This window comes from Cucumis melo, chromosome 10 (assembly GCF_025177605.1).
Source record: "Cucumis melo cultivar AY chromosome 10, USDA_Cmelo_AY_1.0, whole genome shotgun sequence".
NCBI classification, from domain to species: domain Eukaryota; kingdom Viridiplantae; phylum Streptophyta; class Magnoliopsida; order Cucurbitales; family Cucurbitaceae; genus Cucumis; species Cucumis melo.
The window spans coordinates 23,817,349-23,836,565 of NC_066866.1; the positions used below are offsets into that span (position 1 = coordinate 23,817,349).

The 19,217-nt window shown below is 30.2% G+C and overlaps 2 protein-coding genes across 2 annotated transcripts; both read right to left on the reverse strand.

Annotated features, from left to right (window-relative positions):
- Nucleotides 1-352: 352 nt before the first annotated feature.
- On the reverse strand, nucleotides 353-1,292 carry LOC103502542 (MLP-like protein 329). Its single transcript, XM_051091456.1, has 2 exons — nucleotides 1,143-1,292; nucleotides 353-789 (listed from the first exon to the last, which is right to left on the reverse strand). The coding sequence occupies exons 1-2, from the start codon at nucleotides 1,279-1,281 to the stop codon at nucleotides 524-526; spliced, it is 405 nt and encodes a 134-aa protein (XP_050947413.1). The 5' UTR covers nucleotides 1,282-1,292; the 3' UTR covers nucleotides 353-523.
- A 14,858-nt stretch (nucleotides 1,293-16,150) lies between these two features.
- On the reverse strand, nucleotides 16,151-19,217 carry LOC103502518 (cell number regulator 2-like). The gene is made up of 4 exons (XM_008466474.2): nucleotides 18,842-19,217; nucleotides 17,862-17,933; nucleotides 16,518-16,730; nucleotides 16,151-16,436 (listed from the first exon to the last, which is right to left on the reverse strand). The coding sequence occupies exons 1-4, from the start codon at nucleotides 18,930-18,932 to the stop codon at nucleotides 16,360-16,362; spliced, it is 453 nt and encodes a 150-aa protein (XP_008464696.2). The 5' UTR covers nucleotides 18,933-19,217; the 3' UTR covers nucleotides 16,151-16,359.

Here is a 19,217-nt window from a genome sequence, read left to right on the forward strand (position 1 = left end):
GAAAAGGATAGAATTTAAAATTTTATTATATTTTATAAATATTTTTATTTATTTGATTGTATTTAAGAATGCTCCTAATTTTATAACATTTTAAACTGCTCCATAAATTATAAACCAATTAAATTATGTTATTTTAGGATTTGAGCAAAGAAAATTTTGAGAAACAAAACAAATAGAAGGCTTCCTATATTTCGTTTATTTCCTTTATTTTTGTTTCTCAACTTTTAAAATAATGAAGCACATTTAGTCCTCATAGCAATTATTATTTTTCTTTATTGTAACGAAAAAAGGTATTAAAAACATACCATATATATTTCATTGAAGAAGCAAATTTATTATTGATGGAGGAGTTTCTTCACTAGTTGCCATTGTTTTCGTTTCTTTATTTTACTACTTTTAGTATTTTATTTACTTTACATATAACATAACAAGGAAATGTATAGAGATACATAACATAATAACCAACCCCCTATCAAAACGAAATTGAAATGAGAAGCTCCACCACCTAAAACATTGAGGGTTCTCAATAATTCATATGAGATTCCATATCTTTGGTCATACCAATCATAATATCGATGTATTTGTATGGATGAGGAGAGTCATCGTCGAGTTTCTCATATTCAACTGTCAAAATTAATAAACTATGTTTACGACTCTTTGGCACAACTTGATATACAAATTTTATGGTTTTGTAATGATCGAGTGCATCTCCTTCTAATCCAATCTTCTTTACCATTAGTTTCTCATCATCAAACTCCACTTGCTCCTTTAAGACTTCGGCTTTACCATCTTAACAAATTACATGAAATAAAAATAATAATAATAAGGTAAGCAAAAGACTCAGGATATGAAGACTATTCATTGTTTTAAAATTTTGAAAAAATTAAAAAGCCAATTTTGAAATGTTTTAAATCTTCATTTATCAAACCACTAGTAAATAAGTATTTAATTATTCAAAATCTACTTAAATTTTCACGCAATTAGAAAGTAATTTGAAGTATTGAAAAGGTTATTTAAACTATTAAAAAATCAGTAGCGAATATGTTTCAAGTGATCATTTTTTTTGGGGTTGTAAACTTAATTAGCAGCAGTGGTATAATTCCATATCTTGATGGAGCCATGACCATGACTGTCCCAATCACCTTCATGAACTTCAACTTGTTTGATGAATTTTGGAGAAATGGTAGGAAGGTGCATACATCCATCTTTGAAGGTTTTGTAAAACTTTTCGGCAGCTACATTTATGTTGAATTCACTCACAAGCTTCCCAGCAAAAGGCATGGTTTAAAGTTAAGCACACACCCTTAGTTTGCTTTAACTCAAATACACAAGGATATATATGCCTAGCAACTTCTCTTTTTATACACACAACCATGCCAAATTACATTACTTCAATACTTTTTTTAATACCATCAAATCGGATTTACTTACTTTTAAAATAGATAATTGTTATGAATAACAAAATAATGCAACTATTTACAAAAATATATCAAAAACTTTAAATTTGGATTAAAAGAGAGTTTGATGGATTATATTTTGCTATCTTTTGTTAATTACTTCAATATTTTGCTATTTTTTAAAGATGTCTTTTTTAAAGTATTATATGTTTGAGTTAATTATTGATACGCATAATTATATGGTTAATTTCATAAATGTAACAAAACACCAAAATATTTAATTACGACCCTTGTAATAAAAGGCAAAAACCCATGAAGCCGGTCCAATATATATTTTCATAAATTCTAGATTTATTCTTGAATATTGCGGACGATTCGTCACTTCTCTTTCTTCTTCTTCTTTGCGGTTTAGTCAAAACTCTTCTAGATTTCTTCCTCTTCCAGATTTTCTTTGTTCTATTTTTAAACGATTCGTTTTTCTGTTTAAATCTACTATTTCATCTTCACCATTTTTTTTTTGCAACATTCTTTAAAGTTAATTCATCTTCCTTGTATTCGAGAATATCAAGGTTATCTAAATATCATTTTGACATGATCTGAACAATCATGTATCATTGTCAATGTGATCATTATCATGCATGATCAACATATTCGTTTAAATTTGAAGCTTTTTTCCATCGTTTACATTAGACTACACGATCTCTTACCATAATCAACCGATAATTTCTCATGGTCGACATGATTGTTTGTCATGCTTAACATGATCGTTTAGCATAGTCAACACGATCTTTAAATTTGAAGTCTTTTTTCCTATCATTGAAAAAAAAATTACACGATCTTGTATCATGAGCTAAACGATAACGATAGTAGGTTACCCGTTTAGATTTTAGTACATGATCATTTAGAAAAAAATTACTCGCGCGCGCATGTGGTCCATTTATCGTGTGTTGACTAGAGCATTTTTGGTATTTTCTATTGTGAACCTATGGATTTTTTCCGTTTTTGGAATTGTTTTATACAGTATAAATATTTTACTGATTCGATATATTTAAAAAAAAAACCCTAATTATATCAGTCAATATATATTTTTTCTTATAAGTAAAATGATAAAGAAAAAAAGAAGTGGTATAACAACCCATGTATTGTGCATAAATGTTTTAAGAATTTACAAGTTGTATTTTAATTTTTAGTTAGAAAATAATTATTTGAAATTTAATAAAAAAATGGTTTAAAAAAATTAACAACATATTTATCTTAAATAGAAAAATCAAGTATAATAACTAGTTTTTTAGTTTTTTTTTTTTATCATTTTCTATTTTTTAGAAAACCCCTTTAATACATTAAAGTTAAAAATAGGTAAATAAATATCTAGATTATTACATAAATAACAAATAAAATATTAAATTAGTAAATAAATAAATATATAAGTAAAAAGAATTCCTTAGGAAAATTGTAAGAAGATAAGTAAATAAATAAAACATGTTAGATATTTTTTGAGGAAAAAATTGAAGGAAAAGGAAAAAAATGATTAAAAAGAAAAGAAATATGTTGAGCATAAATAAGAGACAATGGCATAGGTTTAGAGCACAAGTGGGAGCAACCCCTAAAACACATTCCACGTAAGTGTTCCTTCATTTTTCTCATATTCTTTTCCTCTATCTCCTTGCTTCTTAAATTATTATTATTATTATTATTATTATTATTATTATTATTATTATTATTATTATTATTTTATCATTTTTTCATGAAATTGTTAGTACTACTCATACCAATATTATTATTAAAGAGGTTAGGTTAAATATTATTAATATTATTGCCATTACTATTAATAATATTATTGTCAACATTATTACTATTATTGTTATTCTTGTTATTATCATCCCTATTACTGCTGAGTGTTATTATTATTATTATTATTATTATAATAATAATAATAGTACTATTATTTATTTGATTTTAGGAAAATTTTTAAAAATAGCAAAATAAATTAAAATATTTATAAATTGTAAAAAAATTGGATTTTATTGATGGTAAAAATTGATAGACTTTTATCACTATTTATCAATGTCACTGATAAAAGTATATCAATATCTATCAAAAGTTTGTTATTGAGAGAATCTGAAATTTTGCTATAGCTTATAAATATTTTGTCAAAATTGCTTTTTTTAACAATTCCCTTATTTAAATTCTCCTCCGACCTAATAACTAACTCTATCTTCTTTCCCTATCCAATCAACATTAACTCCCTCTCTCTCCTCATTTAATTTACTTTTTCATTATTAATTATATTTGCAAATCTATATAATTAATAACATTCTTCACCAAATTCCAAATTATTTGGATTAACTATACATACTTAATCAATCAATCAAATTACACATATAATTTCTTAATCTTTCCATTCAAATAAACTAATATAAAAAAGAATTCAATATTAAATAAAATTAAGATAATTAAATTAGAAATTACCTTAATTTTTAGGGGTATTTGGCTCATGGATTTGGAATTAGGGGCTTTGGCTTCTTTGGACCATTGGAATAAAATTCTTGGGATTAAGATACCAAACCCATGAGTTTGGAATATGTTTTTTTTCTTTTATTGAATGTGATATGTTTTAGAAAAATTTACACCTCAACCTCTTACCATTGATCATTGATGACCGTTGACAACAAACGTCAATCAACTTGACGATCATCTATAATGATCAATCGATGGTCACGATGATCGATCATCTTAACTATCGACTTCAGATCATCTTGATCATCGCCTTTGAATCGTCTTGACTATCGATTATCGATCATTGGTGATCAATCATTTTGATCATTGGTGACCTACAACTTTTGACGTTACTGTCGTCAGGTGAACATCTTGGTCGACGGCGACCAATCGTTGTCGTTAATTATCGATGACGTGCCTCTTGTCATGATGGTCAATGACCAATAGTTATGACCATTGGCGATCGATTGTCATGATGATCGACGACCAACCAATTGTCTTAAGACATTAGCGACCATTGATCATGTTCATCATTGATCAACGACCGTCTTTACCAAGGCTTCTTACACTCTTTCCCATGGGTTTGATAGTAAACACTATTCAAGCCCATGGATTACAAAAATTGTTATACATGACTCTAAAAACGTATCATAACCACTTTTCGAAATTTTTTTTTCCAGTTGCCTAATCCACCATCAAGGAAAGTGTATAGATGACTCGTGAAAAATGCATCATAATTAGTTGTTTTATGACTTACAAATTCAGTCAACAGTAATCATTTGTTGACATTTATTATCTATCATGGTGACATTATGTATAACAATTTATCAGAGTCATTACACAACAAAAAAATTGGATTTTTCTGTTAGTTAAATTTCTACCTTGACATTCAAAATTTGTCACAAAAACATTAATAATGTGACATTTACAATATCAATAATATCTTACACGTGAGTTTTACAATGTTATTGAACTATGTACATTAACATTTTAAAATGTCAAAGATGCACTTATAATGATGTATAACTATCTGTTTCCTATCTATTCTTACATTTATATTTCCTCCAAATTTCATCACAAAATATGTACACATACATAATTATGAACTTTCTTATATAACAATAATGTTTATACTATAAGAAACTATATACAATAAAACAAGTAACAAAACATTGGTCTAAGTCATTTATAGAAAAACTAAATACAAGTGTTTCTATTGTCGCAAATGAAAAAAGTACATACAAATCACTTAGGTTGGTGGTTTCCCTGCTTCAATATGTTTGTCCAATGACTAATAAAAAATAACATTCATTTTATAACTCAATTAAACATACCAATGTGAATAATTTCCTCATTTAAACATGAAACATTTAGTTATAAACAATAAATATTGTATAGATAATTGCATCTCATACTAATTATCTAGCACACAACATGCTCTTTGTGTAAAATGACACTTACCTACTATGCTACTAAAAGAATTCTAAGTATCCATTCAATATGACCTAATTAAGACTTAATTCAAACACTCTGAATTAGTCCAAACCTACAAAAGAGAGTTCCAAAAGATATAACGACTAATTTACGTCATGTATAACGAGTTTAAACAATTCAAAATAAATGTTTACTCCTAAATCTTAACAAAATTGACTTCAAATTGTTGGTTTCTCATCCGACTCACAAAACAATGTCACTTGCATTAAAACAACTAAACTCTAAATCAAACTTTACAAACAAAAACAGTATTATTCACGACAAAATCATATAGATAGGCTCCAAATCAAAATAAACTTGAACTTAAGAAAACCTAGTCACCTATATAACAAAGTTGAAAACCTATCACCTTTTCATAACGATCAAATAACTCAATAAAGATCTGTATCAATATCTAGAAAAACAAAAACAAGATAAAATAAGACTAATAAAAACCAACTTAATTAATTTGATCATTTGTCCAAACATAAGATAGAAAATCCTCGAATCTTAGAATGCAATCAAACGAAGAAAAAGAAACAAAGATAATATTCACGAGGTCATAAAAAAATAATCATAAAATGATCATAAAATTGAGGCCCTGATCACTAGTTAACTTTCAATGATTATTTGCCCTTTAATTTAGATTAAGAGTAGTTATGGTTTTTTTAATGAGGAATGTTTAGATTCAATTATGGAAACAAAAAAAAAAAAAAAAAGAGAGAGAGAGAGAAGAGAATAAGAAAGTGTTACACCCCACCCAAGAGTTCCTTTATGCGACTAAGAGAAGACATGGTCGCCTAGACATTTCACATCACTATAAAAAATCGAAGCTCTGTTGACGTTGAAACAGGCATGGGAAAAATGGTTCATCGTAAGAGGACCTTTTTGCGACGCCATGAAGAAGCCGTCAGCAGTACAGCCGAGCTCTAGCAATGTCGAATAGAAAACGTCAACGGAGGATGAGGCTTCGACGACGATGAGCGAGGAGACGTCGCGAAAACTTTTAATTGAAATAATAATATAGACGTTTTGCAACTCCATGCATGTACATATCGACGTTGTTTGTCAGCGGCAAATGCGTCATACCCAACAGGATCGTTTGACCCAACGTCCGTAAAATTCTCAACCCGGCCTTCTGTTGCACGATCTTTGCCAAACACGTACGATAGTTCGTCATAGTGGAGAAACCACTTATTAAGGAGGCCCTTCGCCGCCGGATGACTCTGTATAAGTACAATAATAAATTGTTAGTCCATTTATTGAAATATAGTACAGTAAGTGTTCAAATGACTAGTAACGCACCTTGACCCAATCGTCGAAGACTTCTTTCTTTGCGACGATGCATTTTTTTTATCATTCCACCCAAAACCACTACACATTGGGCCACGCATCTCCGCAAGTGCATGAAACATTCTCTTCATCAATTTGATTCGGTTATCGATCGTTGAAGCATGGATATTACAACCTGGGATCTTGAAGACCATCATTCTCGCCAGCTGATTTAAGTACCCGAGGCAAAAGGTCTCGTTGTCGGACCTCCAGCCATCAGCGTTGACCAACTCCACGAGGCACTTGACGAAGCCTGCCTCTTCCTCTTTAGTTCAATTGTGTTTAGGCAGTCTCGATGAACTTGTCATGCTAGAAGTCAAACGCAAACATATTGGTCTCATTAATTTCCCTATGATTAGATAACATACATACGATTAGTTTCATAGTACAGTCAACTCCTACTGAAAAACAGTTTGGCAGTAATTTACTTGCGTAACCAATACATTCAAAATAATTATATTCCAAAAACTATGACAAAATAAGACTCAGTGCAATCACTACTTAAGTATGAAAATGAACGAGGAACATTTAATTTTTCTACTGGTTACACAACTCCCAATCAGTAAACATTTCTTCTGCAAGGTCGTCTCTCCATTGACTCCACTCATTGGACGTCTCTATGTAATGTATGTCATCGGCAGTAGTAGTCACGTGGGTGGAATCAACCTCATCTATGTTTTCTTCTATATCAAAGTTTGTCATCTCTCTATTGATAAGGTTGTGAAGGAGACAACATGCGAGTATTGTGCGACATTGAACTTCTATAGGGTAGTATGACTTTCTTTGCAGTATCGCCCATCGACCCTTCAAGACACCGAATGCTCTTTCGGACAAAAAATAAAAGGTAACTAAATGAGAATGACAATCAGATAATAATGAGATAAGAATTAGATAGCAATATAAAATAACAATCAAATGATATAATAAAAGTTCAAGTAGAAACTAAATGACATGACAATATTAAAAACTACTAACTATGTAAAAAAAAATAGAGATATCATGACTCAATCAAATGATAATATTATTAGACACTATGGTAATCAAATGATAATCGTAATCAGATGATATTATTAGAAATCACTAATTGAAAGTGAAAGTTTGGTTGAATTTTTTGGAATCGAAGCATAATTGGAGTAAAGCAAAAAGCTTGTATATATTAAGTATTGAGTAGTAATTAGATAATAATCGGTATTACTAATAATCATATAATAATCAATATCAAATCACATAACAATTTAATAGCAATCAAATTCAATTTTGAAAGGATATATAAACTATGTAAAAGTATATGATATAATAGAATTTCATATAGATTAATGATGACAATCAAAAGGCAATCATATGTTAGTATTAAAATCTACGATTAGAAACTACTAACTATGCATGTGACAAAAAATTGAAGTTTTAGATGTCAATTAAATGACAATATAAGAAAACAATAAAGATAACTAGTATAATCGACAATTAGTATAAGATAGTAATCAAATAACAATCTGTATCTTTAGTAGTCGTATATCAATATTAAATAAAAATCAAATAACAATCAAATAGCAATCAACTTCCATACAATCAGTGAATCAACAAAGACTTTTTTAATTGAAAAAAAAGTAATAAGATGAAAATCAGAAGAAAATCAAATGACTATAGAAATTAATTAAAAAAAAAAGTAATTAGTAACTATTCACGTAACAATCAAATTTCAAATCAATTAGAGATACTTTCAAGTCTTTATTTTAGGACCATAAGTGATTTTGGGCTAGATTTTTTTCTATTTACAATCCAATATTTTGCTATTTTGACAGTTTTTTGTTTTTTTCATTGCTAAAGATGCAAGCAGCGCAAATATAATTCATTTATATAAAATAATTTATAAAATATTTTATTTTAGGTTTTCCCTTGGTTAAGATCAGTAGAAGAAACGTAAATCTTCGCTGACAGTTGGCAAATTAAAACCTAACAAATATGGTGCAGAAACTGTGTGTAACATGTTTTCTTGGTTTGGAGGGTCATCGAAAGAAATGGTTGTTCCGACGTGCATGTGTCACAGACTTTAACAATACAATGGCTTCATATACGTCTTACAAACAACATTAAGAAAACTGGGATCACATCTTTTCTTCCTTTGGAACACATCTCAAATCAGAAAATTCTAATACAAAAGAATAGATGACAGATCGAATGAACATGTTTTTATAAGTTTAAACGAAATAACACTACTACAAAACTAGGTTTACTTGACGTTTTTACAATTGATATACTTGACAGTTTTAAGAAAAACTGTCAAATAACATAAAAGAGCGTCAAGAATAAGAGAGATTGAAAAAACCCAAATTTTTTGTCTTTTTCTTTTAAATACTTGACAGGTTAAAATTGTCAAGTTTATTTTTAATTACTTGGCATTTAAAAAAATTTCAAGTAATATATACTTTTTTCAATTAAAATTTTTCCTCTTCTAATTTTTACTTTCCCAACCTTTTTCCCCCAATTTTGTAAAAAAAATGAACCCTAACAATTAATTTTCTCTCTTCTAATTTTACTCTTTCCCAAAATTCCCCCCCTAATTTTGTAAAAAAATTAAACCCTAACAATTAATTTTTCCTCTTCTAATTTTACTTTACTAAATTTTCCCCCCAAATTTTGTAAAAGGAATTAATCTAAGTTTTCCCCCTCCCAATTTCTCTATCTCCCTCACGCAAGGTCCTCTAAAGCTGCCGCCGCTCACCATCCACTGGTCGTTTGCCGCCGGTCGTGTGAAGATTTGTTTGTTGCCCACGCCGCCCGCTCGTCTGCCGCCCACGTCGCCCCACGAACGAAATCGCTGAGCGCTGAACGCAACCCGTCGTCTGCTGCCGCCGCTACACAACGCAACCCGTCGTCACCCGCCGTCGCTACACGATTCGTCACCCGCCGCCGCTACAGAATTCTTCTTCCGCAACCGTCGTTGCAAGCCGCCGCTACACGATTCTTCTTCCGCAACCGCCGCCGCTTCACGTTTCGTCTTCCGCAACAGGCCGCCGCAACACTCCACCGTAACCAACTGCCGCCGTCGAATTCTTCCCTAGTTTCCTCCTAATTTTATCGGTAAGTCATTGTAATTAGATTTCTTTTGATGTCATTTTTTTTATTTTTTTATTTAGTTTCATGCTAATTTTTCTGCATTTATTTATTATTTGTTTTCGATTTTGTTTGGTGTTGGAGATTGAGAGGATATGAAGTTTCTTGATGTTGGAGATTTAGTGTTCACTTTAGCCCATTGTGTGTATTGGCCAATACGACTTTGTTATTGTATTATTTTCAATTAAGTTTATAGGGAAAATCATGGACCACCAAGCTTTTCTATTTGGGAGATCATTGAAGTTATCTTATAGGGAAAATCATGGACCACCAAGCTTTTCTATTTGGGAGGATATTGAAGTTATCTTATATTGAAGTACTCACTAGAAACGTTTAGGAATTGTTTTGGATGTACTTTATAGTTGATTTCATCCACTTAAAAAACCTAAAAAAACCAATCAAAATAAGCACTTATAGTATGTATTTTGATATTCCTTTGTGAAGAAGGTAGAGTATCCATTTAGACTTTGTTTTAATAATTGCATTTGTTTGCATGCAAGTTCTTATTCCTTTGTATTTTGATTGTTGGATTTTAATGTTATAGATTTTGTTATAGCCTATAGTAACTTGTATTCTTTTTGTTAGTAGGAGTTGCTAAAATCTTGTATTTCTTGTATTCTTTCATATGAATTTCTTTCATATTATGAATTTCTTGTATTCTTTCATATATTATAATTCAAATTGATAACCATTACTCAATAAATTCTCTTAGGACTTACACTTATGGATAGATCATGAATGCACAAGAGTAGGTTATCCAAAGATTATGAATTGAGTGTAGAAAACTTCATAAGTTTTGGATTTTCTAATACAAAAGATGCCTCTATTCGTTGTCCTTGTTTGAAATGTGGGAATTGTGAAAAGCAAAGTTGTACTACTATTAGAGATCACTTATATGTCAATGGAATAGATGAAAGTTATAAATTTTGGTTTTGGCATGGTGAAAACTACCTGAGTCATCCTTATACGAGGAATCTTCTAAGTTTGACACTCATATGTATGAAGAGAATGATGTTGGAAGTATAAATGAAATGATTGAAGTTGCTCATGAGGAGTATTCAAAAGATCCAAATGAATTTGAGAAATTGCTTAATGATGCCGAAAAACCACTATATGAAGGATGCAAAAAATTCACCAAGTTGTCCACATTAGTGAAGTTGTATAATTTAAAACTTAGGTATGGATGGAGTGATATTAGCTTTTCAGAACTACTGAAAACTTTAAAGGAAATTTTGCCTACTTCCAATGAGATCCCAACATCCATGTATGAAGCGAAGAAAACTTTAGGTGCATTAGGAATGAGTTATGAAAAGATTCATGCATGCCCTAATGATTGTTGTTTGTATAGAAAAGAACACGCTAATGCAACTGAATGTCCTGAATGTGGTGAATCAAGAAGTTCTGAATCGTATAGGAAGACACATTAAAATTTTACATTCTTTAAAGTTTTAAAGTTTTATGAAATTAAATTATATTTTTGTGCATTTTTAGGATGAGATCTCTAAAACTTGTGCTGATAAAGAGTCGTCTCCAAACGATGTTTTGACACAAGCTTTGGGTACACGAGAGAGTAGTGAACGTGTACGTGGAGTTGGCAGGTTTGTCACCCCAAGTACTTATTTTCACACATCAAAACGCTCAAAGAGACGGAATGAAGAAATTGACAAGCTTAGTGAAGAGAATGAAAAGTTTCATTTGAGAGTTCAAGAATTAGAGAATATTCACATATCAACACAATTTACACCGACGTCTGCACATGGATCTTGCTCCAGACCAAGTTTGGAATACGATATTCAATGTAAAAAAAATGTGGAAAATGAGGTAGTTAAAGAGGAGGTGAATGTAGATGTGATTATTTTGAATGATTTACAGGAGGATGCTATAGAGGTAATTAGTTATGTTTTGGCACAACTTGATGCATGAGTTTCTATAAGTCTTATTAAGTTTATTAATGTTGGATTTATGTCTTTCTTAGGTTCGTAATGAAAAAGAAGTTGTATGTGAGTTCAATATCAAGATGTCACTACCTTTGAAGACAATACTCATATTTGGTGAAAAGGTAATGGACAAAGATTCAGGGATTCGTTACCAACTACCATTCTCGTTGTTTGGTATCGGTAGGAAGACGTGCGTTCTTCGAGAAGATATTATTGATTTTGTAACATGCGAGAAGTGAAGACTTTGGCATTGGTTGCATATATGACGTAAGTACTCATTCATCCACTCCAATCTTTTTATATAAATACTTGTTTATTGATTTCTCTATCTTTCTTAGGTATTTGCATTCACAAGATGAACTTTCAAATTACATATTCGTTTCTCCATCCCTTATATTTGTTGGACACAACACCCAAGAAGTTAGAGCTCGCAATCTTTGCAGTAGATTAATGGCTTCAAAACCAAACCAACTCGTTCTTGCTCCATTCAATCCAAGGTAAGTAATTACTATACTAATCAATGAATTATGTGAAGACAATCTTGTGGTGGTGGTGGAGGTGGTGGTAAGGGGGGGGGGGGGTATGAAATTAAATTATATGAAAATAATCTACTTTATTCTTTCTATGTAGTGGTCATTGGGCACTTTTAGCTATTAACGCATACGATGAGATAGTCTATTATCTTGACTCACTTCGAACAACATCAAGAGTAGATATTAGATATGTCACTGACACGTAAGTAAGCTTTCTTCATATATGATGTTTTCCATCTTAAAGTTTACTTCATTATAACATCTAGTTGTTTCTTGGTCTTAGGACTATTACTATTTTTCGATCTCAGAAGAATATTCAAACAAGTCGTAAACAACCAATATGGAAAACAGTGAAGGTAAGTGTACACATATTTCTTGGCAATATCCATTATATTGGGTAGTATATGAATGTTTCTTGACAATATGCACTATATTGGATACTATGTAATTGTTTCTTGGCAATATGAATACTATGTGGTTGTTTCTTGAAAATATGCATTATATTGGGTAGTATGTGATTGTTTCTTCACAATATGCACTATTTTGGATACTATGTAATTGTTTCTTGGCAATATGAATACTATGTGGTTGTTTTTTGGCAATATGCATTATATTGGGTACTATGTATTTACAGTGTCTTTTGCAAGTTGCAGTAATTGAATGTGGATACTATGTGATGAGATACATGAGAGATATAATCACCAACGGGAGCATAGTAGTCACAGATTTGGTAAGTTGTGTTTAAATGATTGTTTGAATTATTTTATAAATTAAATTCAAGTAATCAAAGTATTAGCTTCAATATTCTGGGTTTCATATCAGATTGATACTAGGACCTCATACAGTCAACTCGAGTTGAACGAAGTACGAATGGAGCTTGCTGATTTTTTGGGTGGCCACATGTGAAATGGTCATACCTAAGTTCTTTTTGGGTTAGATAGACAAATTTTGTTGATACTGGATATATGTGAACTAGTTTTATTGTTATTTTGTTGATATTGAATATAGGTGAACTAGTTTTGTTGATATTTTGTTGACAGTGGGATATAGGTAAACTAGTTTTGATATGGTAACGACACTTTTAGGCTGCATATATATTTTGTTTAGATATCGAAACATTGATGGAAAGTTTAGGCTATTGTTAGAAGTTTGGGCTACACATATATATGTTGTAATTAACTATGTAATTACCAACTTATATATGTGGTTTATTGATATATCTACGCAATTTCTTTGATGGAAAGTTTGAGTTGATTTCAAATTTTTAATTGATGTGTATTTTAATATTGTTGGACTTCAAAACAGGTAAATGATAAAATATATGAATATTTCAAAATATATAATTTTTTATTTGAACAAACCTTATATACTTGATACCTATAAACTGTCAAGTATAATTTCACTTGACATGTAAAACATGTCAAAAATAAAACCCCATTATTCTTGACACAAGATTATTTGACGCATAAACACTGTCAAGTATAAATCCATAATTGACGTGTTTTAAATGTCAAGTATAATTATACTTGACACTTTGAAAATGTAAAAAATAAACCCCTTATTCTTGACACTGGATTAGTTGACGCATAAAAACTGTCAAGTATAAGTATATACTTGACGCTTTTTCAATGTCAAGTATAATTATACTTGACACGTAAAAACTGTCAAGTAAACCTTCCTTATTCTTGACACTGGATTAGTTGATACATTGAAAAGCGTCAAGTAAACCAATACTTGACAGTTAAAAAACGTCAATTAACCACAGTTTTGTAGTAGTGTAAGTCAGTAATCATGTGATATTTGATAACATTTTTCACTAATCATGCAAAGATCAATCAACAAGTAGATACATATACTTGTAAAATACAACGGGGCAATTGCTGATACTCCTCAATAGTAATTGCAGCCCATAAATTCTGGTAGTCTTCTCTGGAGGCTCTAATAATACATAACTTTGTGATCGAATTTAGAAAAAAATGTCTAGTGAGTGGAGTTTTTTACCTAACGCATTTAATAAGTCAAATTCTTCCATAACGCGCTGCAACTCATTTCACCAAATCATGTGATATAAATAGTTATGCGTTTCAATAATTAAACATTGAGTCCCAATCAAATCATCTCTCAATGCGTTAGACGATTAACATAATCCAAATTTCATTAACAAATATTCATAAATCACATGGAACACATTTCTTTTCAAATCATTCACAATAACTCGTATCTCATAAGCATGCATCTCACATAATGCATCATTAAATTGTATTACAGAATTGCCCTACATGTTCAATTACATCTTTATACCATTTTCTCAGCTCAAAGTTTACCACACTCTTTTGCTCGGTTGTGAGTGTTCGAAGTAATCTCAATACCAATAGCAATTCACCATCAATCCATCCCACATAACGGGTCTTGCAATGCCAGATCACACAGCAAGCAAAGGGCATCCCATACTAGATCACGCAGCAAGTTTGAGGCATCATACTCCAGATCACACAACAAAAATATGACATCTTATCCTAGAACATACACTAAGGATAAGGCATCCCACACGAGAACAAGACATCTCATCGCATAGGGTACCAAAGATCATCTCACCACATCATTCTAATTCATTTGAAATTCAATTTATTTATAAATCACATGCATATTAAGATGTAACTCATTATTTCAATAGAAATACATTTAAGGATTTAAATACGTTAGAAAACCTTTTTTTCTTGGAAAGGATACTGATAATATTTCAGCTGACATCAATTGTGTTTTTTTGGGTCAATAAAGCTTTTATTGTTGCTTCATCAATTGAATGATTATTTTAAGAATGCGTTAAAGGATGACATTGCTTGTTAAAGTGTCTATGCTAGTGTTTCTTCTAAAAATTGGCTTTCTAATGGCGTGTTTGAGAAGTTGATTGTTGATAGTGTTCTGATTTGATATAAACATTGTGAGTTATGATGGTCAAGATGATGATGTGTGTGAAGATTAGAGTTGAATGCTTGTGCCTATGTATCAATTGTGGAAAATGATAATGGATTTAAGCATGAAAAAAAATAGGTTCTAAAGGACTTAAGGATGTTATATATCTAATATCCCCTTGCTACAAATAAAGAGGTTGTTGACCTATATTAGAATATTGTTTTAAATATTGTTCTTTAGTGGTGCTACATTCGAGGATTTAGGCTTTTGATTGTCATTATTTGGTTTGATGAAGACTTAAATTGTTGTTGACTTTAGCTATTTTTGTAAGTCACACAAAAGGAGAAGAATGAATGTGGTTGTATCTATTGATCTTTGGTTTGTAGTCGGTTGGTTTTATAAAGGCAAAACTTGAGCAATATGTTGGACAACATATCAATAACATTGAGACCATCAACCAACAACTTCAGCAAAAGATTCTTTTCATATATAATTGGTATGTGATTTGCAGCTTTTGTGGATCTTGTTTTCTTTAGCCATATATGTCTTCCTTTATTCTCTTGCAATTAATATTTATTATCCCTAAAATGTATTTCCAAAATTAGTCATATATATATGGTGCTCTTATTCAATCTTAGGGTCGAGTTAGCCACCTCATGAGAAAGGTGTGTACATTAAACGTTTTGAGCTTAGGATTTGTCTAAGTCTCAACCTTCATGATACATTGAAAATTTTTTAACTTAAAATTTTTTGTTCAGCAGTCATTGTAGAATTTTGGGAGGAGTTCGATATTGATATTGCGTATTTAGAGGGAGTCTAGATATAATGAAATGTGAGGAGATCTCACTCTTAGGGGAGCCAAAGCATAGTGTATTTAAGAGAACTCCTAATTTCCAATGCAGGGAAGGAGAGATTGGAATATGTTGTTCTAATTAATGCCATATTACACAATATGTGAACAAATGAAAATCTTATTCAATTATTATTTAGGGAGAAGTTTTCTCACAAGTTTTAAATACAAGATGAACAAAATAATGACAAACCAAAGAATACAGATTAACTAATATGGTTAATCACACAAAGATTAAGACATAATTCCACACATTATTGAACTCAAGGGGCAAAATACAAAGGAGGGAGAACCATCACTTGCATTAATTAACTTCAACGTTTCATTTGTCCCGGGACAGTAGGTGGGATCTCTATTCCCTTATTTTGTCCCTGCACATTTTCTTGCCAACCTAAGCATAACACACTCGATCAATATATGATTTTTTTCAATAAAAAGAACATATGTAAAAGAGATATGATAGGGAAAATACCGATATGCATGTTGAAACCTCGGTTTTTAAGCTCACGATACTCTTGACACATAGCACAACTCCAACACCAACAATGAACACAACAATCGTTGCATGGTGTTTCTTTGAGGTTGTATTTTCTCCTCAATCGAGATCGATAAGAACAAGTGTAAAGGCAAATGCAGGGCGTAAAGGAAGCAATCAGACAAAAGATTAATGCGTTACCAAAACAAGCTGCATCCACACCACATAACACATAAACAATTATATACGTCAATCGTCATTCTCAATTCCAAACCTTAATACACCTCAAAAATTAATAATTCATTTCGCTTTTTCGATTTTTCAAATTTTCAATTTTTTGAAAACTAAACTAGAAGTATGAGAAAGCAAACACACAATTTTCAAAAGTAAGAAGTCAAAAACCTTTTTTATTGGTAATAGTTTTGTCTTTAAAAAGTACAACTCCACAAATTTTAAATTTTTAAATATTTTATTACATTTTATTATATTTGAAAACAACACTATTTACCTCTCGATTTTTATTAAAAAAAGATAAATTTGATTATAAAATATAATAGAAAATAAAATAACAGAGATAATGGATTTAGAATTGAAGGGTAAAAAATATCTTTTTAATTATAGTTAATATTTACCCTTTAATTTTTTTAACAAATGGAAGGGGAAAAATGTGACAAAGGAGGAAGAAATAAATTTTAAAATAGAACATTTTTAAATAAAATAAAATAAAATATTTAGAGCATATAGTAAAATTTTGGATTCTATCGATGATAGACATTGCTAGACTTCTATTATTGTCTATGAATATGATTTATAAAAGTCTATCACTATCATTAATAGAATCCAAAATTTTGTTATATTTTGTAAATATTTTGTCAAATTTATAATTTCTCTTGTTTTTCGGTACATGTTTTGCAATCAATTTGACCGTCTTTAAAATTTATTAAGAATTTTCAAAAACTTTTAAAATTTAAAAACGAAAAAAAAACTACAAATCAAATACAACCCTATTTTAAAAAAATTAAAACCAAAAAACAACACTGGGTTATCAAGCCACTCCTTAATAAATATATGGAACATAATATTGAAATTTTAAGGATCTTATGTTACACATTTTATTAGAATTTATTAAACAATTTTTTAGACATTTTTAAAATTTGATTGAAACGAATTTAAAAAGACTAAATTTATAATTTAAAAAGTGAAAAAAAATAAAAACTTGGTTTAGAATTTAATTTTCCTGATAAAACATTTAGATTGTTATATGTATATGTTTATATTTTTGTTAAATAGTAGGTTTAGTACACAACTTAGTTAAAAAAATGGTTTAAAATAAGAGCTTACAAGTTGATCCTTCGTCTATGATCTCTGAGGCTTGCCCAAATGGCACACATGGACACCATGTTGTACAGCAACCTAAAATTTAAATTAAAAATAATAATAAAAAAAAAACAGAAATAGTTAACAAATAATCACAAAAGTAATTACAAAGAAAGCATCAAAATAAAATAAAAATATACTTTAGATTGGGGAGTAGATTTTAAGTATAGGGTTGATATTCAAAAATTTTACACGTTTAAAGTTTGTTACCAAACAACTCTCGTACACATTTGTCATTAAATTTATTGTCGAAAAATGTTGTATTTGCTTATATAAGTAAATCTAAACACAGAAGTTAAAATGCATGACATATGTTTGAATCTTTAACTTTTTGGATTTTTAAAAAATAGAACAAAACGTAAAAATATTTATACTTTAAAACAACTTTGAAAATAGAAAAAATCAAGAATGTAAAATAACAAAAATATCATAAGCAAAAATCTCAAACATTTTATAAACATTACCTTTAAGAAAACATCCTTTTAAGAATCTACGTCATAAAAATGTAAAAATGAGTTACTATCGTTTTTACTAATTAATTTAGAGATATTTATGCAATATATATGATAATCATTACATTGCTCGTAAAGTGAACAATAGAACCAAATGAAATTAAAAGACCAAACCGAAGTGGATGGCCAAATTATGATAAAATACCCATATATCCTTCTTTCTTTCTCTTCAATTTTATTCTTTGCTGCTTCTTTTTAGTCTTTTTTGTAGTTCCTCTATATATACCAACTCCAGCTCTCATCTTATCGTTTGTTCTCTTATTTTTTCTCATCAACTTATCGGACATATAATACCAACAATAGTCGATTACTTGGTTAATCAAAACCACTATTTTAAAATGAAAGGTGACATGTACTCGTCAAAAATCCTTCCTAAACATGTTCATAATAGATAGAAATAACAAAGAAAAGAGAGAGAGAGAGAGAACTTACATGATCCCATATCGGAGAAGCAATCACAGAGGCCGCTGGACCATGGCGACTCGTTTTCGGAGTTGGTCAGAAAACCATCGTCGCTGCCCATCTTTTGATATTTAAAAAGAGTGAACCAAAATTGAACTAAGTTTGAGACAGAAGTGTGGGCAGTGAAGTTGTTGTATACTCCAATATATAGTGATTGTTTTGTGTGTTATAACAAAGAGAAGGAAGCTGTAGAGGAGAGAGTTTTTTAAGAATTAAAATACAAGACTTGGTCTACGTGGATGTGCCAATATTAATTTGAAGGAAAAGAGAGAAAATGTACATTCAACAATGCATGCATGTCTCGACTAACGTCCGTTAAGTAAGATCACATCAAATGAAGATATTA